The 23,385-nt window shown below is 58.6% G+C and overlaps 2 protein-coding genes across 3 annotated transcripts in view; both read left to right on the top strand.

Annotated features, from left to right (window-relative positions):
- Positions 1-2,456: 2,456 nt before the first annotated feature.
- Positions 2,457-20,579, top strand: ESPL1 (extra spindle pole bodies like 1, separase). Of its 2 annotated transcripts, none has more exons than XM_019554935.1 (31): positions 2,457-2,510; positions 2,961-3,053; positions 3,430-4,545; positions 4,925-5,029; positions 5,345-5,456; positions 6,336-6,469; positions 6,773-6,966; positions 7,448-7,690; positions 8,147-8,291; positions 8,520-8,664; positions 9,073-9,212; positions 9,620-9,754; positions 10,177-10,296; positions 10,706-10,877; positions 11,282-11,410; positions 11,952-12,108; positions 12,712-12,821; positions 13,331-14,475; positions 14,960-15,350; positions 15,712-15,837; positions 16,240-16,453; positions 16,709-16,890; positions 17,350-17,477; positions 17,554-17,676; positions 17,755-17,910; positions 18,126-18,296; positions 18,381-18,485; positions 18,866-18,981; positions 19,115-19,198; positions 19,514-19,678; positions 20,023-20,579. In XM_019554935.1, exons 2-31 carry the CDS (start codon positions 2,964-2,966, stop codon positions 20,222-20,224), a joined length of 6,555 nt encoding a protein of 2,184 aa, XP_019410480.1. In that variant the 5' UTR covers positions 2,457-2,510; positions 2,961-2,963; the 3' UTR covers positions 20,225-20,579. The 2 variants fall into 2 exon arrangements, with proteins under 2 accessions (XP_019410480.1, XP_019410470.1); XM_019554925.1 differs by having other exon boundaries at positions 15,682-15,837.
- A 2,508-nt stretch (positions 20,580-23,087) lies between these two features.
- The window catches only part of PFDN5 (prefoldin subunit 5), a 2,278-nt gene continuing 1,980 nt past the window's right edge, over positions 23,088-23,385 (top strand). Inside the window, exon 1 of the mRNA XM_019555116.1 lies at positions 23,088-23,193. Coding sequence (XP_019410661.1) covers positions 23,125-23,193 — 69 coding nt within the window. The 5' untranslated portion in view covers positions 23,088-23,124. The remainder of the gene's footprint in view (positions 23,194-23,385) is intronic.

Genomic DNA, 23,385 nt, shown 5'->3' with positions numbered 1-23,385 from the left:
GAAAGCTCAGAGGGCTTCAAGCATTGAGGCAGTTTTAACAGGAGCCTTAACGGGGCCATACAATGTTTTATCTGGCTATAAGTGTTTAAAATTGGGGAAGCCAGAGCCTTGGTGGTCTAGTCTCCCAGCTCTTTCCCCTGCTCCTGCCTGTATTCCCTGACTGGAAGGGCAAGTTTGACTCGTTGTGCCTCCCACTCACCTGAGGAGGGAGTTGACAGCCACAGGGGCTAAGCTGTTGGAGGGTGGCATGTGGCTCGGCCCATCTCTCAGTCCCACTGGGTGGAACCGTTTGTGGGATAAAGGCCTGTACAGAAGTGCTGGGACCCTGCTCTGGGAGTGAACCGGCCAGAACCTCCTGCACAACATCTGGAACTGTGCTCATCCTACACCATTCAAGGGCTTAGGAGCCAGGTGTCCCATAAAGCGGTGTGGTTAATTGTTTCCGTAATAAACTTAGGCAGTTGTTTTCTTCTGTCGCCTTCTTGGTCTCTTGAGATTTATGGTCAAGCCCCAGTCCTGATTCCAGGCTTCTGTGCATTCTTGGGTGCCAGACATGTCTGTGGATGCAGGATCACTGATTCTCCCCACAACAGTTGGAAGAATAAACATTGAGTGTCTCAAGACTTGGGATGCAGCTGTGAAGCCACACAGCACTGGGATCTGATAGCTGTGCACCAACAAGCCCCTCTTAGCTGTGCTACTAGCACAGGGGTGGCCAACCTATAGCTCCAGAGCCACATGTAGCTCTTTAGAAGTCAATATGCATCTCCTTGAATCTTTGCACAATCACATGGTGACCAGCTTCAGGAGATGCATCTTAACTTCTGAAAAGCTGCACATGGCTCCAGAGCCACAGGCTGGACCCCCCTGTACTAGCAGCACCTTAAGGGGGAAGGCTAGAAATTCACCTGCCTGCTGCTGCTCTACACCTTTCTGTTTAAGGTTCGCACCATGTTTGGCCTGGGCACTAAATAGCCAATGCGTTCAGTTCCCCTCAAGTTTGTAGTGCATGACCCCTTCCACTTTGTGGATCTAAGGGCTGGATAGCAACAACCCCAGCACCAGGAGCCTTCTCCCAGGGTTGCCGTGTCTGATTCTGAGCCTTTAATACATGGCTTCTTTCAACAGAGCTGGCTGCACGGGGCAGGTCGCGGCTCTCGCTGTTGGCTTCAAGGGACGCGGCCGACTCAGGAGCCTATGAAGTTTTAATAAAGACTCAAGTAGTGCCAGATTCCAGGTGAGGCCGAGCCCCCGAGCCTTCAACAAGTCATCAGGTGCATGCCAAAAAGCAGAGGGGCAGCTGAAAACCTAGGGTGTGCGCCTCTCGCAGGGTCAGGCTGGGATCCTGGTTCCTAGATTTTCTGCCTGCAGTGAGAGTTGGAAATCTTTGCGATAAAAAGAGGTTCCCCTTGATACAGTGAAGCCGAGAGCAGGTGCTTAGTGGAGGGGGATCAAGTGCTGCGATTGAATCCTGCCAGCAGCCGGGGCCAGGTTCTGCTGGGCCCGTTCGGTGTCTCTGCTCGTTGCCGGCATTTTGCCATCTCACTTGTCTTGGTGCCAAAGGCCTTGAGCACAGGCACGGACTTGACGAGGGTGAACGAAACCAGCCTGGAAGTGCCCGAATGTCCAGTGAGGTTTTTCCCCGTTCCCATCTCTTCCCTTGGTGTAAGGCATCCTGTTCCTACGGTTTTGCTCCAATGAAGCCAGACTGAGGGCAAGTGAGGGGGGCCAAGGAGCAGACAAAACAGCCCCCGCAGCCAAGAGCTCGGCCCCCGAAACCACGAAGACTAGAGCAAAGAGGGAGCGAGCAGAAGGGCCCCTGGGGCCCACCCAGGTTGCTTCCCACGTGGTCCGTGCCGCACGGCTTGCACACGCACCCAGCTGGGCACGCTCTAGTTTGCGTGGGGCCCTGAGAGGGTTTGCATGTGTTGCACAGGCATGTACGCATACACACCTATTGTTACATGCGGGGGAGGGGGGGCAGGCATGTTGGGGATGGCTCAGTGCAAACCAAGCTTTGCACACCCAGGCATGGACACGCAGGTGCCTTGAATATGGCCCAGTTTGCACAACAGATGCCCTGTTTTGCACACAGGCTTGCACACGCAGGGGAATGGGGCACACAGCACTTCCCACATGTGGGGGAAAAGGGACATGCCAAGCATTGCACACAGAGGTTTGCACGCACGAGGATTGGGAGCACATCTAGCGTTGCACAAGCGGTTTGCACACGCGGGACGCTAGGGGCACGCGCAGGTTTGCACGCGCGCTCCCAAACCGCCCTTGTCTCTCGCGCCGCCCGAAGTCAACGGCTGAGGGCGCCGGCGGAGCTGCGCGTGCGCAGTCCTTCCCTTCCCTCTCCCCTCCGCGGTGGCAGCAGGACTACAGTGCCCAGCATGCAGCGCGGCGGTGGAAGGGGCGGGGAAGAGGAGGCGCGCGCTGATTGGCTGCGGCCTGGATTTGAACCGGGCGCGGGGCCGGGCTGCGGCTGGCGGTGTGTTTGAGTGGTGGTGAGTGCGGGCCGCGGGCCTAGGGTCAATGGGCATGGGCATGGGCATGGGCATGGGCATGGGCATGGGCATGGGCATGGGCATGGGCATGGGCATGGGCATGGGCAGTTAGGGGTCAATATCGATGAGACTGAGGGATTGCGGGGCCTGGGGATCAGGGTTCAGAGGGGCTGTGATTGGGAGGTCGGGGGTCAGAGCGCCTGGGGGACTGTGGAGGCCGGAGTCAAAGGGCACGGGGATGGGGGTCAGGGGTCAAGAAGCCTGGCTCAGCGGGGCCTGGGGGCTTAGGGCCGTGGGGAGAGGGGCTGGGCGTCTGCTTGGGGAGCCGGGTGCTCTGATCCTGTGGCGAGCCCTGGAAGGAGGGACCGACTGCGGCTGCGTCCCTGCTGGGCACGGGCCGGAGAGCAGGTCATGCCGTTCTGTGCCGGGACTGACTCCGCTTTGCCCCAGGCCATGGGCAGGATGAAGCGCCTGAAAGGAGCAGACTTACTGGCGCAGGTCGGCAGCCGGGAGGAGGCCGAGGCGCTGTTGGCGGAGCTGAAGGTGAGGCTGCCCCTGACAGCCCTTCTGCGGGCCGCGCGTGTACCCGGCCCTCCTGCCATCTCGCCCCCTGCGTGAGTGGTGGTCAGGGGAGGCATGGCGCAGTGGCGGAAGATGCATCGCACGGAGACCGGGGGTGCCGGCATGGAGGAGGCTGCGTGGGGGCACCAAGGACCAGGGGTGTTCTGCAGTCAAGGTCTGGGGGGAGAGCGAGGAGCATTCCTAGCTCTTTCCTTGAACCTCCTGGGTGACCCTACCGCAGTGGGAATTACACAAGTCTTACCCCAGGAGGGGGCTGTGGAGCCTCCAACACGAGGGTTTCAGAGCCCAGGGGGGTGGAGGGGCGTGTACTTGCTCTAATAATCTCAATTCCTTCCAGGAATGCCTGGCCTCTGCCCCGGAAGACCTAGCCAGCTTGGGCCAGCCCTCCTGCCAGGGCATTGTGTGCGACAAGGTCCTGCGCGCTTGCATCCACTGGCTGGGGCTCTCACAGGGCTGCGTGGCGCACTTCCAGAGCCTTCTGGACTTAGCGGAGCTGGCGTGCCAGGGCTACATTGTGGCTTGCCCTCCGCGCGCTCCCCTCTATCTTGAGAAGATCCTCTACCACCTGCTGAAAAGTGTGGCTGCCTCGGGCCCCTACGCTGCCTGCCTGAAGTTCGCAGGGATCCTTCGTACCCAGCTTGGGCAGCGCCAGCGTCTGGCAGTACCCAGTGAAGACTTTGAGGCTATTGCCAAGAGCAGCTTCAGTGTGCTGTGGAAGGGGGCAGACGCCCTTGCCAAGTCCAGCCAGGGTCTTGAGGATGCCAGGGCGGTGCTCTCAGGGCGTCTGCAGGCGACGTGCTTCCTGGCACTCTTGGAAGAGGCCGAGTCCCCCTTACTGCCCCAGGAGCCACCCTTCTTCACCTCCCAGACAGCGCGCCAGGCTGCGGCGGCCGCTCTGATGTTTGAGGCTCAAAGAGCCCCGCTAAGCCCAGAGGATGCCCACTACCTCAGTGAGCAGCTTGCTTGCCACCCACTCGCAGTCCTGCTGGAGGCCAGAGGCAGAATGGAGCCCTGGCCCCTCCAGTCCTCCCTGTGCCTCTTGGAGCTCACGCTGGAGCGCTGCCGTCGCCTCTGCAGGAGCAGCTGCTTCCAAGAAGCCAAGGGTGCCCTGAAGCAAGCTCAGGTCCACCTGAGCGTACTCAGGGGTGCTAAGGAGGGATTTGGTGCTGCACTGGACCTGCTGCGTATTGGAGTAGAGCTGAGCCGGGTGCTGGCCGTGGGTGAGGGCCAGACTGGGTCCCTTCTGTCCCAGGCTGCCATGGCTCTGAATGCTGCCTCTGAAGCCCAGGACCCCTTGCTCCGGGCACTGGTGGAAAGCTGCCAGTTCATGGTCTCCTCCCTCAGCGGATATGTGAGGAGGAGCGAGCACAGGCCCTTTGGGCTGGAAGATGCTCTGGGTGCCTCGGCCTTCGTGAAGAGCTATTTTCAGCTCCTGTGGCGGATGCTGGAGAGTGTGAGTGCAGCCTCTGGCGTAGGACCTGGCCTGAGGCAACAGGACTCTGCTGGCTGGGCTGGGGGCAGCATCTGGGAGTGACTAAGGTTTTGGGGTACAAGAGCATCTGGCATCCAGCTGCATGTGGGCACTGCACAAGGGAACGTGCAGGGGCATTATCTGTGGTGGGGGAGTGGAGGCATGTCTGCTGGATCTGGGGTTCTGCTGATGGTGGCAGGGGTGAAAAGGAGACAGCACAAGTTGGGGTCCCTATAACCCACCTATCAGCCCTGTGCTGTAGATCAGACAGGACGCCCCTTCAGCATGGCCTTTGTGGCTGCCAGCCCCTGGTCTGGCCTTGGCTGTGACAGTACTTAGCACGTTCCTTTTCCCTCAGCAGATGCCTCCTGACAGCCCGAAGCAGCAGCAGCCCGTGAAACAACTACAGTCCCACTGCCTCCAGCTCTATGCCGGCCTGGCATACGATGCCTTCCAGGGCTCCCAGGTACCAGTGGAAGAGGGAGCTCTCCTGGGAACCAGTCATCTCTGGTGCTAATCCAGAGCCGTGGGAATCCTGGGCAGCCCTGAACACCCAGGATTCTGGCTGGATGGGTCATGGTGCTCGTCAGCCAGCCTGGGCATAGTTGCTCCTGGGTTCACACACGCAGACCCAGAGAGCCAGCTCGGGTACCAGGCAGATCAGGTCCTGTTTCTGGATCAGCCATGGAGTCCTGGGAATGGAGCTATGTGTTCCTTGAGGGGCTCTAACCCTGTTTGCCTCCACTCTGTCTGCTCAGTGTATTTATTGTGCCTCCTGCAGGCAGCCGGCCTGGAGAAGCTGGCAGGGCCATGCCGAGACGTCGTCACCTGGATGCTACAGCTGTTTGAGGGGCTTCCTGAGCCGGAGCAGGCAGAGTACCTTGATGTGACAGGTCAGTCCTGCCACTGCTGGTCTCATTCATGTGGCTTTTCTCACATCCAACTGCATGCTGCCTGACCTCCCGTAGTCCCTCCAGCTCTTCCCATTCCTGTCTTCTGGCCAGCAACAGGGTCCAGAGACCAGACAGTGAGATGAGATCCTCAAAAATGCCCCTGGGTAGGATGGGACTAGTATTGCTCTCCATAGGAGCAAGCAGCATCTATGCCCTGCCTCTTGCAGGCCAGAGGACAAGGGGATTTTTGAGAGGGGCCTTGGAAGAGGGGTGGGACTGTGGCCCTTAAGTGAGGGGAGCGCCCTTTTCTGCCTCCAGCTCTAGAGGTGGCAGCTCCTCCCAGCAGCTGGGCACCACCACGAAACAGTGCAAAGTCAACCAAAGATTTTGGTGTGGCCAAAAAACCTTTACTCTGTGTCTGCCTGCTCTCTTCTGGGCCCTGCAGCCCCACAGGTGTCTCCAGCCCAGGGGTGTGGAGGGATGCTCACCTGCCTAGACTCCTCCTTTCCCTCACATGAGGAAGCTACTGGCACTGGCCATACCTGCAGCCAGTGCTCCCCTCCACCTAGTGCCAGTAGCCATTCAATCCCATGCCAGTGTCATTCAACCCCCAGCAAACCTTGCCGGGCTCCCCTTATCAACACACTTCAAGCTGTGTCCCCCATAGTGTCTCCATCATGGCTGGCACCAGCTCTTCCAAGCTGTAAAGCCCATCAGCTACTTCTGTGTCTCTTCTGCACAGAGGTGGGGCAAATGAGTTTTCTTGTGCTGAGCCACGTAGAACTAAGATGGTGAAGGCCTGGCCCACATCAGGGATGGGATAAGGGAGGGATGACCATGCAAGGCAGCTGCTGACAACCCTGTTCTTCTCCATGGCAGCATCATGTGTGTTCAAGCTGGCCTATGGCTTCTACAGCCAGAAGCTGTATGCAGAGGCCTGCTCTGTTGTTGAGCTCTTTTGCCAGAGGCTGGCGATGGAGCCCTGCCCCTATCCAGAGATGCCCGCGGAGAGGGTGAGTGGGAAGGCTTGGGGGGTAGGAAGTGGGGCAAGCAGGTCAGAAACTTAGGCTTGACCTGAGAGATGCAGCCTGAAGTTACTGGCTCGGGCCCTGGGTGTGGTAGGGGTGAGGCACTCTGCTCTCTTCTGGAGCAGATATGGAGTCCCTGTTGTTCTTCTGTCAGGGCAGTGGCTGCTACCTGGAGCCCAGCTCTGTCGGGTGGGGAAACTCCAGACACAGGCCAGTTCTTTCTGCAGGCGCTGAGCCGAAGTGATTCTCCTTGGTGCCAGCTCCTATGTTTTCTCCCCTTCTCCACAGCCTGATAAGTGCTTCAAGCTGCAGGTGGAGAGCTACCGGAAGCTGGGCCAGTTTGAGAAGGGCCTTGAGGTGGTGGCACTGTGGCTGGGGGCACTGCGTGGCCGGGTCACGGAGCACATGGTAGAGCCAGTGTCTCTCTGGGTCCGAGTCAAGATGGATGCGAGCAAGAAGGGGGATGAAGACCTGAGACTGAAGTAAGGAGGCGGGTGGGAGCAAGGTGGAGATGGTGCTCCTCTGCTGGGGGGCAGGCAGGACAAAACCTGGCTTGTGGGAACTCTCGGGAATCAGCTTTGGCCTATTTAAAACATTGGTGTCCCTGGTGGGAAGCTGCTGCAGGAGGAAATGGAGCAGGGAGGGTGTCTTGGGTTATGATGCAAGTTGGACTGAAAGACCTAATCCCATGGAGAGCTCTGCTTTGGCTTCCTGGGTTCTCTCTGGTTCTGCCACATGACTTGTGTGGCCAGTGTCCTTTGTGTCTGTCTCCCTATCTGAAATGGGGATGCTTCTTCCAGCACCTTGTGACTTGCCTACCCTTGCACACAGCATGGACCTGGCTGTCTGCCCAAGGGTCAGCACTGGAAATGCCTCAGGGGTAACTTGCTGTAAGAGCTGCTGGGTAGAAAGTGGCACGTGAGCCATAGCTCCTGTCCCACTGCCAAATCTGCCTTGCCACAGGACTCTGAAGGATGCCTTGGAGGGGCACAGCTTGGCCCCGGAGTCTCTGGTGGCCCTGCTTTCCGAGGAGCTGCGGGCTTACAAGACGGTGCGGGCCAACACTGGGCACGAGCGCTTCAATGTCATCTGCGACCTGCTGGAGCTGTGCCCAGATGAGAGTGGGAAGGTGCAGGAGCGTGCGGGGGTCCTCCTAGAGCTGGCCCAGGTGCTGTGCTACCATGACTACACGGAGAAGACTGAGTGGTGAGTGCTGCTGGGCACCAGGGGAGAAAGATGGGATACTGCAGCCTCTGCTGTGTAACCAGCCAGGTCATGTCATGCCAACCAGAGCACCCAGGGGGTTCTGCAGGGCACGTGAAACCATCCCACTGGCTTTCTTCACTGGGAGAGCTGCCCCAGGGCTGGAGCTGTGCCCTGGGCTCCAGTTTGGTCTCTAGTTTCAGCCTTGCAAAGATTCATCCTCCTTGTGAATTTTGCAGGACTACACTATTGCCACGGGGCCTGAACAGCCCCTCTGGACTCAGTGTGGGCAATGTTGGTAGCTAGAAGGGGTTGGTGCATGGGAGATACATTCCCGCATCTGCCTCTCCTTGCTGCCCTGTGGCTGGGAAGGGTTAAGCAAGCCAGTTCTTCCACCACCTCTGCGGAGCAGTCTGAGATCCCAGGGTGCGTCATGGCAGCCAGTCCTTCTCCCCATAGCTCTGCCCTGGATGCTATTCGAGAGGCCCTGCAGCTGCTGGACTACATGCCTGAGAGCCCAGAGAGCCAGGACCAGCTGCTGGATGACCGAGCCCAAGCCCTGCTCTGGCTGTACATCTGCAGCCTGGAGTCCAAGATGCAGCAGGTAGGAGACAGGTGGTGCTGTGGTGGCTGCTCCCCTTTGTACACCAGGGGATGTGCCCAGGATGTGCAGGTCTGCCCTGTCTCTGCAGTGCCTTGGGGTGCCCTTCTTGGGGGTCCGTTTCAGCCCCTTCTTGGCCCAAGGAGCAGATGGGTGTTGGCAGGAGTCTGTCTTGGCTCTGCTCCATCAATATGCTGTAACAACAGCTGTGGCTTCTTCACATGCCTGCAGAGCATTGAGAAGGAGCAGAGAGCCTGGACCCAGGACCAGAAGAACCTGGAGGACTTTGAACCCAATGACCTCAACTATGAAGACAAGCTCCAGGACGACAAGTTCCTGTACAACAGCATCACCTTCAATCTGGCGGCCGAGGCTGGTGAGGCCCCTCAGGGAAGGGATGTTGAGGCACTGCAGGAACTCTGAATGGGCAGAGTTGCTGGCTTTGTGGCCAGGAAGGGATGTCCCTGACTGGGTCACTGGGGGCATGTGCTGCTCTACCACCACCCAATGGGGCAGAGCTGTCCATTCTGCCCTCCCCAGTGAGGAGGATCTTAGTGGGGTGAGTTATGAGTGGGGTGGCTGGGGGACCTCAGCCTGGCCTCGCTTAATTCACTGGGCTTTGCCTGGACCCACCCCTCCCATAATCCACCTGTTCATGGCTTCAGAGGTCAATGAACTGCCTGCCCCAAAGAGTCCCCTGGGCTGGGTTTAGCTGCCATCTACTCCCTCCCTGGCAGAGGCGTTAGGCAGTAGCAGCTGAGTGACTGCTGCTCGTTATCTCTAGCCCAGTCAAAGAGCCTGGATGACGCCCTTGCCCTCTGGAAGAAGCTCCTGGCCAGGAAGGGCATCCCACAAGTGCGCAATGTGGAGCAGACCACAGCCTCCCTGCACCTTGCAGCTGCTCTCTACAGGATGATGGCCAAGGTACTGGGGGAGAGTGGTTGGCCTGGAGGGAGCTGTGAGCATGTCGGATATGCCTGCAGATTGGGTCCGTGTGCAGCAGGGCTTCTCACCAGCCCTGGCTCTCAGATGTCTTTTCAAAACAACCAGCTCTTTGCCTCTGGGCTGTGCCTCAAAAGAGCCAGCCCAGCCTGTCTCACTTGTGCACTGCTCTGGCCAAGGCAGGATGGGTCCCAGCCCCCAGGTCCTGAGCTGTGAATAGATCCTGACTGCTATGTTCCTCCCCTCTATAGACTGGGGCCTGGAACGGCTGCATTCCCGCAGACCAGTTAGCTGGTATTTGGGGGTGGGGGCAAGGATTGAGGTGCACTGCCTCTGAAGTGGGGGGATGGACCTTTAATAATGTGTGTGTGCTCCCTGATGTCTTGTAGCCCCTGCAGGCCATGGAGTGTTATCTGCTGCTTCGGACACTCTGCAGAGCCCTCGGGGACCAGCTGGGTACTGCCAGTGCTTTATGTCAAGTGACCAAGCTCCTCTTCCACCTGGGGTGTCCCAGTGATGCCAAGGCAAGAACTAGGCTAGCGATGGCGCAGCTATAGGACAAGAGAAGCATTCCTTAAAGGGGGAGGCAAGAAGTCCTGTGGGTGATGGCTTTTTTTTTTTTTTAATTGCACCCAACTGTACAGTTGATCCAGACATAGGCAGACTTCTAGGTGTCACGGTATCCTTCCTCAGGGTTCTGAGGAAAGCAGACTCAACTAAGCTAAAGAGCAGATGGGAAAAAAGCTTGTTAAGTAGGGTCATTACCACATGTGCAGTGGACCTCATCTGGACCATCATGTCAACTCTACTTGAAAGAATAGGGACAGGGACCTGAGGTTCTAGTACAACCAGGCCCAGCTACATTGATCACTGCCCCATGGCAGTCTCTGAAAGGGGGTGGGGATGTGCGCATGTGTGTGACACTCCGAAGTTTTGGCTTTTCCAGCTCTTCTTGGAAGAAGCAGAGTCCTGCTTGGAAAACACTGACAGCAGCAGCGAGTCCAGCCTGCTGCTGAAGCAGACATGTGCCATGCTGCGCAGCCAGCTCTGCTGCATGGAGCACAAGGTAACTCTGCAGAGCGAGAGGCCAGCCAGGGGCTGGCATGAAAGCACTCCATCTATCTGCGTTTTGGTTGGAACCCCTATGTGATGGCTTGTGCTCTCCGTTAGGGGCCATGATGTTTCCTGCTGGGGGAAATGGGGTTCCTGAGAGGGGAATGCAAAAGCTCTGGTGTGGACTCCAGATATTACCATGGTGTCCCTGACTCTAAAACTCTGTAGCCTGGTCACCAGGTCTTGCCTGGAGCAGCAAACTCTTCTGTAAAGGAAGTCTCCTCCCTTATATGAGACCAGGCAAAAGACAGCCTCTTTGCTAACCTCACTCCTTACCATTTTTCACCTGCCTCGGGAGCTGCTTTATTTACCCCCCTCTGCCCCCCACAGCAAGCCTCAGTCCTTCTCTACTTGTCCTCCAGATCGAAGAGGGCCTTGCTCTGTTGCTCAAGGTGCTTCAGAGCCCCACCCTGCAGAAAACTGCCAAGGTCTGGTACCTGCTCAGAGCCCACATCCTCCAGCTGGTGGCGGTCTACCTGGGCCTCCCTTCTACCAGCCTCTCAACGGAGCTCCGACAACAGATCTGGGCTGAAGGCAAGTGCACGGCAAGGCAAGGCAAGCCTGGCCCCAGCCTGGACTCTGGGAAAGGGCTGTAGGCATGAAATGCATCGGCAGGCATTCTGTGGCTTGGGCCAGGGCAGTTGCAGCCACCTCCCTCTGGCTTTATCCCAGCCTGGCAGCTACAACCAGCTGCCCACAATGGCTTGGACTTGTGGCAATGCCTCAGGGGTGTTCCCCAAGGCTTGGAGAACATGGACCCTAAAGGACTGGTGATTTCCAGCCAGATGAGGTCTGTGTTGGCCTCTATAACTACACTGCTGGGCTGTTGTCTGGGTCCTGGGGCTGTTCTACAGGGTACCTCTCCCATTGGGTGTCCTTCCCATGTCATGAGATCCACAGGTGCTTGCTGCTGTCTGACACTCATTCCCCACACTCAGGGTGGAAGACCCCCGAGACGGCTCTTGCTGATGCCCACAAGCTCTTCCGAAGCATCATTCTCCTCCTGCTTGGCAGCGATGTGCTGTCCTCCCCCACAGCGGGTACAGATGCCCCATTCATAGATTATGGTGAGCTGAGTGCAAAGTGCTTCACAGCCCTTTAGTGCTCTGTGCCTTCCGCATCGGGTCTCCTCTGGTCGTCCCGCTGCTCCTGGTGCACCCTAGGGTCAGACACCATGGGCAGAGAGCATGCTGCGGGGGGAAGAGGGGGTCTGGTTTCAGGTCTGGAGAGTGGTAATGGCATCTAATAACTGGGTGGGCCTTGGAGCCCAAGAGGGCTGGTATCCTCCATGCAATGAAGAGGGTCCCCCAGATCCCCATGGAACAGTCCTGTTTCTGTGATCGGTGCTCTGTAGACTCTTGAAGTCAAAGGCTGAGGTGAGGGATTGGAGCAGGCCACTCCAGCACTGGAGGATCTGCTTGCTGGTGACCGAGGAGTGACAACAGATGATGAAAACAGCTGCCCATGGGGCTGCAGTCTAACTGCCAGGAGCTCTAGGGAGCAGGCATTGATGCCTGGGGCAGTGCAAGGATCCACTCCTGGGGCCACCCCTGCAGGCTTCTTGGCTTGTGGTGGGGTGACATTCACCTGCTTCTCCCTCCCTCACAGGGGAGAACCTGCTGCAGAAGTGGCAGGTGCTGGCAGACATGCTGGCCTGCTCGGAGAAGCTGATCGCCCTTCTGGGCACGGTGGAGACAATATGCGAAGCCAAGGCTTTCTGCATGGAAGCTCTCAAGCTCTCCATGAAACTCCAGGCCCTTCGGTGGTGAGGATCCTGGCGGGGGGGTGGGGAGCTGCTTTGTCTCCCAAGTTGGGAGAATGCCCAACCACCTCATGCTTTGTGCATGCGTGGCTGGCAGCTCAGCCGTGCACCTTGTGTTCAAGGCGCCTTGGGCGTTTTGAAGCCGGCCCGGCATGTATAGCACGCTTGAGTCCCTTGGCATCATCCCCCTCCTGCTGAGGCTGGGTGTCCTCTGTCCAGGGGCTCCTGCCCATGCTGTTGCACACTCAGCATAGGTTGCTGCGGCCTGGGCACCTCCTGACTCTGGGAGGGTTCAACTTGCCTTCCAGGCCTTCCCTACAGCCACTTCCCGGGGGGAAGCTCACGTGCTGGGTCTCGGCTGGGCTGGATGCAACCCTGGCGGGAGGGGAGGCTCAAGTGAGCAACTACTGGCAGAGGAGGCCTCCCGGCATGTTGGCCATACCTTGGTCCTTTTCTAGCTGGCCTGGGAAGGAGGAGAGTAGAACTGGCGCAGGCTGCTCAGACTTCTTCGCTTGCTGCATCTCTGGTGCTTCTTGGGAAAGAGGCTGGGGCTTTGCAGCTCTATACTAGCTGCTTGGATCCCATGACATCCATGTGCATTCCTAGGTGCGCTGGCTTCCTGGTCCAGAAGAGTGACCTGGAGCTGCAGCGCAGCGACATGGAGCTCTGCCAGTCGGACCTGCAACAGGCCCTGTTCCTGCTGGAATCTGGCACAGGTGAGCCCCCACTGCAGGTCTCCCTTGTCCTGCCCTTTGAGCAGAGGCTTCATTGCACCAGGAACGACCAGCCCTGTCTCTTGGCCCTTCTCTCTCAGGGCTCGTGTCTTGCTTCTACTGCTGTTGGGGCTCCTTTTTACTAGAGCTCTGCTGAGTAAATCATTGTGAGCTTCCCAGTGTCCCAGGGCCATGGGGTTGGGAAGCACATCTGAGAGGAAGGCATGACTTGCCATCACCTGAGTGATTTCCTCCTGGAATCACTGACTGCCCCTTGGCAGGCAGGGTTAACCTGAGCTGGGGGGGGGCCTTGCTGTCCTGCTTCAGGGTCAGGGGTCTAAGTCCTCCCCAAGTTGATGGGAGGGGTGGTTTCTGGGGAGCACATGTGCCCCAGGACAGAGAGCCTAATCTCCAGCATAGCCACAAAGCGGGGCCTAGCTTGAGGTGCTTTTTGTGGCAGGCAGGAGGCCCTGGACTAACCTGCCTCTATCCCCTTCCCCACCTCCCTCCAGCCTTTGAGACGGAGGAGAAGCACAAAGACAAGGTTAAGATCCAGCTGACAAAAGGGAGATGCCAGGGCAGGCAGCACCGCAGCCCCAGCGCAGAGTCTGCAGCAGAGGACGAAGCCTTCCTGAAGGGGCCCAACTTGGAGTTTGTGGCCACGGTGGGAACAGAGCAGAAGCAAGCTACCCTCACCACATCCCCAGAACTGAAGCCCAAACGGAAACGGCGCCTGCGTTTCTTGACCCATACACCTGCCTGTTCCTGCCCCCTCTGCTCTGATGTGGCCCTCATGGTGGTTGGCCTCCGCTGGCTTGTCACCTTTGCCCAAGGCGAGCTGGCACTGGGGAACGTGACAGAAGGCCTTGGCCTACTGCAGGCTGCACTAGAGCGCTGCGCCCCAGCGACCGTGCGCTTCTCTGGTGCCATACGGGCTGTGTCCTGGGGCAAGAAAGCTGTGCTGGGGACCCAGCCCAACTTGGGGCTCCTGGATGACGTGATGGGCCGTGTCTACGCTGCTTTGGCTGCTCACAGCCTGAGGGGCCACCAGCCGCAGAAGCAGCTGTGGGAGCTGGTGGAGGCTGGCTTGGCTTTTCTGTCCTCCCGGCCACCACATCTGCCTGGCCTTGAGTGCCATGCTGCAAGCCTGCTGCTTACAAAAGCCGTGGCCACCATCTACACCCTGGCCGCTGCACATGATGGCTGCACAGCCAACGTCTTCTCCAGCACCTGGGCCTGGAAGCCCTCTGTACCACCTGCTGGGACCAAGGGAACTGTGGCAGCCAAAGCCCCCAAAGCCAAAGAGCCCCAGCCCCCCAAGAGCAGGAGTAAGAAGCAGCCAGTGGCTATTGCTAGCATGAAACCCAGAGTGAAGCGGGGCCTGGGAGCCAAGGCCCTGCCCCCAGTGGACTTGGATGTCTTCACTCTGGGGGACTCGGACACTGACGTACCTCGCATCGTGCTCAAACCTGTGCTGGAGCCAGCCACCCCGGTCCAGAAGTCCTGCCCACCCCCCATGGCCCGCTCACAGGGTCCCAAGCAAGCCCCCCAACCCCAGGCTCCTTTCGCTGTGTTTAATGAGGCCTCCCCGCCAGGGGCCAAGGCCCAGCTGGCCAAGGCTCCTAAGGCCTCCAGGAGAGTCAAGTCACGCCTGAAGGTGAGCGGGTGGGTGCTGTGCTTGGTACTGAGGGTACCTCCTGCTGGCCAGGCCTAGCACAGCTGGCTCTTGGGCTGCTCCTGGGAGAGAGGCTGGACTGACCAACCCCTAGGTCATGTCTCCTTTTGTCCCTTCCTGCCTCAAGTTCCCCTGGTCCAGGCACCAGGTCCTGTCTAGCTTCCAGTGGGGAAAGTGGGACTGCAACCATGTGTTAGCACTGGCCACAGGCATAGCTGGATGTGAGCAGACGCCCACACACAGCAGCACAGGGGTCAGGGGTGAAGAATGTAGCCATCTGGTGCCTGCCTGCAGAGGACATCTCCCGCCCTGCAGTGCTGTCACAGGGCTGGGTCAGTCTCCCCACCAGCATTGCAGCTCTGGCCAGTTGGAGGTGCTAGGATGGCCTCTGTCCCCCCTCCTCCCTGTTTTGAGGGAACAAGAAACCAGGTCCCTGCAGTTGACTGCTGTTGCATTCTCTTCCCAGGTAACCTTCAGTGATGACAGTGACCTGGATGATCCTCCAGCAGCTCTGCAACCAGAGGACAAAGGGCCGGCACCCAGGAGGGTGCGTTCAGTGGCCAGCAGCAAGGTGACACAGCCCTCTGGCAGCAGCAAGAAGGCCACGGCAGAGAGGAAGGGATCCCAGGCCAGCTCCTCGGATAACGTCTCCCAGGGCAGCATGGCCAGACCGCAGCGAGGCAGAGCAGGCACAAAGAAGGCTCTGAGGGGCAGAACTGTGCTGAGAGCCCCCAGCAGGGAGCAGGAGGAGGACGGGGAGCTCCTGAGAGCCATCGCAGAGGAGGAAACACTGGAAGAGGAGCTGGAGCTCAGCTTTGAGGTGCTGCGGGGCTCGGACGAAGAGGGCCCAGCTCCAGGTAGGCTGGGGGAGAGCAGAGGGTATGGGGACAGGGTGGCCTCCATCAATGGAGGCTGTGCTGCTGTGGACAAGGCTCCGGCTGGGCTGTGGGCGCAGCCCCAAAAGGGGGCTCTGGAGGTGTTGGACCAAACCCTGTGCCCTAGAGCTGCCTATGTTGCCTTTAGGGCTTGTAGCTCAGGGAGGCTTTGAGGGGTTATGGCCAGGGAGGTGGTACCAGGGCTAGGCACAGGCACTCCCCTCTCATTCAGGATTTGGGTAGCCCCTGCTGCAAGTCGGAGCCTGGGATCCTGGGGAGGGGCACGATGTGTATACACAGCCTGTCCCCGCAGACATAAAGAAGGGTGTGACTTGGGCACCAGGTGAGCGTGAGGTGCTGCGGAGAGACGCCAGTGCCAGTCCATGGGAGTCCTTCCCAGCTGCTGGCAGGAGAGGAAGCGGGGATGTCCTCAGCTTGCAACCTCCCTCTGCCCTGTCAGCTGCCATAGGTAAGAGATGGATCCCTGTTCCTTGCCCCCCAGCATCCCTTCTGGGTAGGTCCATCAAACCCCACCCTGGGCACAGACCCAGGGATCCCCACAAGACTTATTTTTGGGCTCTAGAGACTCCTGTCCAGTTCAGATAGGGCTTGGTTCTGGGCTGGGTCTATCCCTCTTTTTTTTTTTTTTTTTTACTGTGTGGCCCTGTAGCAGGGCTGGTCTTGGATCAGACACTTGTGTTGCTCATGTCCTTGCTTTTTCCACACTCTCCTCCCCCCCTCCCCCCAACCCCCCCAGTAACTTGTGTTCCTACTTCCCACCTGGTCCCCATGCCCCTCCAGGCAGACAAAGCCCTGGGCGAATCTTTCCTCCCTCTAAAAGAGGCCCCCTGGGCTCTCCCTCTGCCTGCAGGACTTCCTTCCCTGGACTTGGTGTGTGAATCCCTGATGGCTGCCCTCACTTCCATCAGCCACTGCCCCCCGAGTGCCCTGTACTGCCAGCTCTGCCGCCTCCTGGCACTGTGCAGGGGCAGCCGGGACCCGCTTGCCACTGCCTGCTTGGTCTCAGAGTCGGTCGCCATCACCACCCGCCACCAGATGCTGAGCAGTATTCACAGGAGAATCCAGTAAGATCCTCCTCACCTAACCCCAGCCTTGGCACAGCATTCCCCAGCCACCCTCCCAGCAACCTGACTGCCTGGCAGAGCATCCTTTGGGTCCTCTAGTGACCCCAGTGCCGGGCAAAAACCCTTTGGGAGCCACTGGAGCATGTGGGTGGGAAGGTCCCTGCCAGTTAGCTGCCAGCCTGATGCTACCTCTGTCTTTCTGTGCCTGACTGGGCCTTGAGCTATACATCCTAGCACTGTCACCCCTCCTCCCAGCAAAGCCAAGAAGTCACGAGACATGGCAGAGCAGCTGGAGGAGCTCAGCCTGCATGGGGTGCCTGCTGATCCCCAGAGCCAGCGCCTTGCTCAGCTCCAGCACCTCTTCCAGTTCAGTTCAGCTGGGCTAGGACAGCAGGAGATGGAGGCCTTCCAGGAGCAGCTGTGTCAAATCCCTAGTGGTAAGGGCCTGGGGGTCTTTAAGGGGAGGCTGGATGAACACCTTGCCAAGGTCGTTTGACCCCAGTACTCTTTTTCCTGCCATGGTAGGGGGTCGGACTTGATGATCTGCTCGGGTCCCTTCCGACCCTAGAAACTATGAAACTATGAAGGAGGAAAGGGGGGCTACTTTTTCCAGCTAGACCCAGCCTCTAGTGTGGTGGGGTGTGGAGTTGTATGTAGTAACAATAACCTGCGGGCAGCCCCAGGGTTGAGTGGGACTGGCCAGGCAGGAGGCCCTGGTTAATCGGAGCCATATGGGGGTGGGTGTCTGAGCCCTGTCCTCTGGGCATGGGGAGCCTGCATGTCGCTCCTCTGTGGACGGAGGGCCCTTCCCACACTCGCTCTTGCAGCCCATGTGCTGCATGACAGCTGTGGGGCCCTTCACTGAGTACCTACAACCCCTCTGCTTTGTCTACCAGGTGTGACTGTGTGCATCCTGGCCCTGGGGAGTGTCCAGCCCAGTGCCGTGGGGGACACACTGCTGTTGACGCGGCTGGAGAGGGGTGGTGCCCCCGTAACTATCCGGATACCGACCGCAGGCAGCAAGGTGACTGGGTGGGGGCAGATGGGGCAGCTTGGTGGGCTGGAGGCAGGGCAGGGGTCACAGGTGGCTTGTCTTGCAGGTGCCCCTGAGCTCGGTGCTGGAGGAGTTTGATGCCATCCAGGCCCAGCAGAAGGAATTCAACAACTGCACGGACAAGCGGGACTGGTGGCTGGGCCGCTCAGAGCTGGACCGCAGGATGAAGGTAGGTGGTACCAAGGTCTCTGCCCCACCCCCAGGGCTGGAGCTGGTGACCTTCCACTCCCCCTCCTGCCTCTTCCAGAGCCTGACAGAGACCCTGGAGAAGCAGGTGCTGGGCTGCTGGAAGGGGGCCCTGCTACCAGCTGGCCCAGATCCAGTTGCTACCAAGGCAGCATTGGAGTTACACAAGCGCCTCCGTGAGTGTGGCTTGGAGGACCCAGACCCAGCTCTGCTCAAGGTGAGGCTGGAGAAGCCCCAAGGCAGCCAGGCCTTGGGCTCAGCTGGAGCAGTAGGCAGGACTCCCTGCAGTGGGTGGAGCCTGTGGTTGGTGGGAGGGGCTTGTTGGGCTTTAATGGAAGCGTGACTCCAAGAGAGGAAGGAGGTTAGCGGACCTCCCCCCACTGGCCCCAGCACAGAGGATGCTGGCTCACTAGATTCCCTCTTTTCCCCCAGGTAGTACTGAATGGCGCCCACCTCCTGGCCCCCCCTGATGTGCAGCGCCTGGCACTGGGACTGTGCCCAGCCCAGCCAGCTGCTGCCCAGGCCCTGCTGCAGGTGGCGGTGGAGGAACGGGGGGCCTGTGGCAAGCAAGCTGGCAGCTCCTTGCTGCTCGTGCTGGATAAGGTAAGTGGTAGCTTTCTGAGCCTTCAGGCCTTGCCCACCTGCAGCCTCCAGTTCTGAGGCTAATGATGGCTCTTCTCCCCATAGCATCTGCAGAAGCTGCCCTGGGAGAACATGCCCTGCCTGCAGGCCCTGCCTGTCACCCGCTTGCCCTCCCTGCGCTTCCTACTTAGCTACTCGCTCCGCAGCCAGGTGTGTTCAGGGGCGGGGAGGTGCTGGGGGCTGAGACATGGCACCCAGGTGCTGAGCTTGGCTCTAGTTGAGCTGTTCTTGTGAAGCAGATGGCCCATCTGATCTTCATGCAAGGCCAGAAGCCCCCTTGAGCAGAGCTGGGGGATCAAGCTGGACCAAGGGGTGTGGCAGGCAGGGGGTGGGGGGCAGGGGATGGTCCCTGTGGGGATGAACCCAGCCAGGCTGGCTGTGCTGAGCACCCAGGCCTCCCCTTGGAGACTAGCCTGCTCAGCACCTGTCTAGATGGGGAGGGCCTCCTCAGTCCCACCCCTTATCAGCGGCTTTGAGGGACTTGGCACCCCATGGTGGAACCAACAGGACCATCTTTTTCCCCACATCAGGACCAGGCGGGCTCAGTGCTGACCCGTGGGGTGGATCCCAGCAGCGCCTTCTATGTCCTCAACCCCCACAGCAACCTGCCTGGGACAGAGGAGCGCTTCCGTGCATGGTTTGAGAGGTGGGTGCACACCTGTCGCCCACCCACCTACCCAGCTGGGCATAGCACACTGCCCTGGTCCCTGCCAGCACTGCTGGACACACTAGGTGAGTGCCCTGTGACCTTGGCTCTGAGTCCCTGTCATCTCTTGTAGTGAGGCTGGCTGGACAGGGGTGACAGGCACTGTTCCAAGCCGGGAGCAGATGCAGGCGGCACTCATGGAGCATGATCTGTACATGTAAGTGTCCCAGGCTTGGGCTGCTGCACTCCTGCCCTGTTCCAATTCCAAGGAGGGTGCAGGGAAGCAGCCCAGACCCCATGTCTTAGTACTGTGGGACAGTCCCTTGGCCAGGCCTGCATGTCTGCCATGATAGCATCTGTGCTACTGGTAGAGCCCTCTGCAGTGGCAGAGCTGGTTTCCAGCCAGACCAGGAGCCTGTTGCTTTCTTGAGCTGCTCTGAGGTATACAGTGAGATGCTGGAGCTGAGCGCCATCAGAAATCAGCCCACTCCCTGCTGCCTAGCTCACCACCACACCCATTGTTCTTCTGTAGCTATGCTGGGCACGGGGCAGGTGCCCGCTTCCTGGACGGCCACTCCATCTTGAAGCTGGACTGTGCGGCTGTGACCCTGCTCTTTGGATGCAGCAGTGTCGCCCTGGCTGTACGTGGCAGCCTCGAAGGGTCTGGCATTGTCCTCAAGTACATCATGGCCGGGTGGTGAGTTCATGCCCAGCACTGTATGGGCCATGGGGATGGTGGGGTTCCTATGGCTGCTGGACCCTGCAGTGGGGGCCAAACCCCTTCTGAGGCAACTGCCTGTGAAACTGAGGGCCTCCTTCCTGGTCCCTGCAGAGGCCTGGTCCTGAAGCATGAGATCTGCTTGCCTCTTGCTTAGCTAACAGGGCTGTGAGCCGAGCACCCTCCTTGTAAAGGACCTGCCCCAGTGCATGCCTCCACCAGGGCAAACCCAAACCTGAGGCTCTCGAGCTCCATGGCTGTCAGCCAGTTGCAGAGCTCCAGCCCCTGCCATGAACTAACCCCCTGGCTTTTCCCTCCCCTAGTCCCCTAGTCCTGGGCAACCTCTGGGATGTCACTGACCGCGACATTGACCGCTACACGGAGGCGCTGCTCCAGAGCTGGCTGCGGGCAGGGCCAGGTGCCCCCCTCCTGCACCATGTCATTCAGGCCCGCCAAGCGCCACGCCTCAAGTACCTCATCGGTGCCGCCCCCGTGGCCTATGGCCTCCCTGTGTCTCTGCACTGAGGAGCCACGAGTGGCTCCCTGGGGGTGCCCAGCTCAGTGCCTCAGCCCTATGTTCTTCCACAAAGCAGTTGACTGTAAAACCACCTTGAAGCCAAACCTGCCTTGTGCCTAAAGTGCCTTGAACTCTGCAGCTGATCTTGGCCTCAGCTGATCCTAGGGGAAGGTCCCAGCTGGAGCCTAGGGAGGGGACTTTTAGCCCTGCAGCTTTTGCACAAGGGCTGATTTGTGGGGATCCTGACCCTGGAATCTGCCTTCCCAAAATTTTAACTTATTTTAATTAAAAACCCCAGTTTTCTTATGTCACCATCGGGTGTATGTTGCACTTTGTACCATTTGAAATAAAGCTGTAGAGTCTCGCTTGGCCCACATGGATTTCTTAGGCCTCAATTCACAAGGGCAGTTGGCGTTCATTCCTCACCTGGCACTGCCTGACTTCTCTGCCTTGAGGTTTCACCTAAATAAGAACTTGGCACTGCCACTGCCCATCTCTTCTGGGCAGGCTGGGGCCCTGGCTGTGGGTGCCACTGTCAGCAGGCCTCCTGCCTAGGCAGCTGCATTGGTCGAAAGCAGTGGTTCTCAACTTCCTTCATGCCAGGATCTGTTAGGTTAGCACCCCTTGCTCCTGACCTTCAGCCCCCACAATGCTGGGGTGGGTGCTTGCAGCAGCCCCTTGACCGACAAGTTCAGATATGCTAATCTAAAATGTGCTTGCCCTTTCTTTGGAGGGTGGGTGGTGGGAGGGGGAAGTGCATGGCTCTAGGATGCTGCAGTCACTGCTCATAGGATACAAGTGTGGATGCTTGGTTCACTGCTGCTGCTCTTGCACTGGATTTGAGTCCAGGCCTGAGGCAGAGCACTAATAGCTGTCACCCCTCAGTGTCCTTGAATTGTACAAGATGTGGGTTGGGAGGAACCTCAGGAGGTCACATCGAGTTCAACTACCTATTTGAAGCTTAGCAGTAATGTCAGCTAAGGGGGTGGTCCCAGGCCAATTTTATACCAGCCCTGAGCCTTCTATGAGTGCTGGGCTCACACTAAGTGAGGGCAGCCAGGGGCTCCCTATTTATAACTAAGCATAGCTTGACTGGTTGGAGCAGGGCTCGTGTGATCCGGGGTTTTGTCATCTGCCAGTGAGCTGTCACTGTGCCTCTCTGAATCAGTTTTTCTGCAGCTAGTCTGTATGGTACAGCTCAGCCCTGCTTCAAACCTGACAGCCCCTGGCAAATCCAACCTGCTGAGGCTGCATTGCTTCCTGATTCCCTTTGCACCCTCTAGTGCTTGTTGATATCCCAGGCCTCTTTACAACCAGTGCAGGGATTTGGATAGCTCCTCCTGCCCAGGGCCCTGCTGTGTCATTCCCTGAGCCATAGCCTGAATGCTGGGAGGCTGCAGCAGTGAAGGCAAAGGATATAGACCCCACCCTGCTGTCAAACTTGATAAAGAGTCAGTCCAGCTCTGCACAACCCACTGCCACAATAATGGCACTAGAGCACCTGGCTGTTAACAGGCCTAAAGAAATGCTCTTCTCCTTCCCCACCACTGGCAGATATCTGTCTGACCTCCTCTTGAAGACCCCCAAGGTAGGGGAGAACACCACCTCCCTTGGGAGCCTATTCCAGAGCCTGGCAACCCTCACTGTAAAATAATGCCTCCGGCTATCAAGCCCAAACTGTTTCTATTTCCATATACCTATTCTCCACTTTGGGACTAAACCTCCAGGTCCAGACCTTCTGAGGGGAGCAGGGGCCATGGATGTTTGCTCTGTCTTGGGCCTAGGGAGCAGATATAGACCCTTCCCCCTTCTATAGCAAGACTTTTGAGGTTTGTTTCGGCAGGCTTTTGATGCCATTTCCCACACCATTCTTGCTACCAAGCTAATGAAGTATGAGTTGAATGATTGGACTATAAGAGGGAGAGAAAACTGACTGGAGTTGTCGGGTTCAGGTTAATAATCCGTGGCTCAACAGCTAGCTGCTAGCTGGTGCCAAGTGGACTGCCCTACTGAGGCCAGTTTTGTTCAATATCTTCATCAACAGTCTGGAAGATGGCACAGAGTGCACCCTCAGTAGGTCTGCAGCTGGCACCAAGCTAGGGGGAGTAGTAGATAGGCTGGAGGGCTGGGCCAGGATTCAGAGAGACCTCGACAAATTGGAGGATTGGGCCAAAAGAAATCCCATGAGGTTCAACAAGGACAAGTGCAAAGTCCTGCACTTAGGACGGAGCAGTCCCATGCACGGGTACAGGTGGGGGCTGACTGGCTGGGCAGCAGCTCTGCAGAAAAGGACCTGGGGGTGAAGCTGAAAATGAGCCAGCAGCGTGCCCTTGTTGCCAAGAAGGCTAAGGGCATCCTGGGCTCCACTGGTAGGAGCGTTGCCAGCAGGTCCAGGGAAGTGAGTAATCATTCCTACCCTCATGGTCTCTAAATCTATGCCCCACGTGTGCCCCTTAATTTTTATATGCAATTACACCCCATGCGCATCCATTTGCATATGCAGCTACACCCATGTGCACCCGTTAATTTGCATAGGTAAATATATCCCACGTGCACCCTTTATTTGCATATGCAAACGTTCCTCTTAAAGCCTGACCCTCCCGGGCTTTCTTTGCGCTTCTCCGCCCAAGAGTGGGGGAGGGAGGAGGTGGGGGGGCATCACGCCCCCCCCCAACAATGGCGGCCGGAAGTTGGAAAATAAGTTCCACCCCCCAGAAGCGAGGGAAAGGAGGGCGGAAGTTGAGAAATAAGTCCCACCCCCTCGCATACCAATAGCGGCCGGAAGGAAACGCGGCCGTCGTCGCCGCTCCTCCCAGAGCTAACCATAGAGTGGAGCGCGACGGGAGGGGCGGAGCTGACCATCGAGCTGGGCGGCCGCGGGCCAGAGCGGCGCCGTGCCCCCCCCAAGATGGCGCAGGTGAACATGGCGGAGCTATCGCTGCCGCAGCTCGAGGTGGTCAAGAGCCAGCTGGACCAGGTCGGCCCGGGCAGGCCCCGCCCCCGGGAGGGGGGCACTAACCCCTTCAGCACCCTGCTCTGCTGCCCCCCACCATTAACCCCTTGTGGACAGTCCTGGGTCCCTTCCCCCCCACAGGGTCTGATCCTCCCATGCATTGATACAGATCTTCCCCCTACTAACCTCTTGTGGACAGTGCTGGGTCCCTGACCC

This window comes from Crocodylus porosus, unplaced genomic scaffold, assembly GCF_001723895.1.
Source record: "Crocodylus porosus isolate Cpor-Errol unplaced genomic scaffold, CroPor_comp1, whole genome shotgun sequence".
Taxonomy (NCBI): domain Eukaryota; kingdom Metazoa; phylum Chordata; order Crocodylia; family Crocodylidae; genus Crocodylus; species Crocodylus porosus.
The sequence above is the reverse complement of the archived record's forward strand: the minus strand, read 5'-3'. Positions and strand labels throughout refer to the sequence as shown.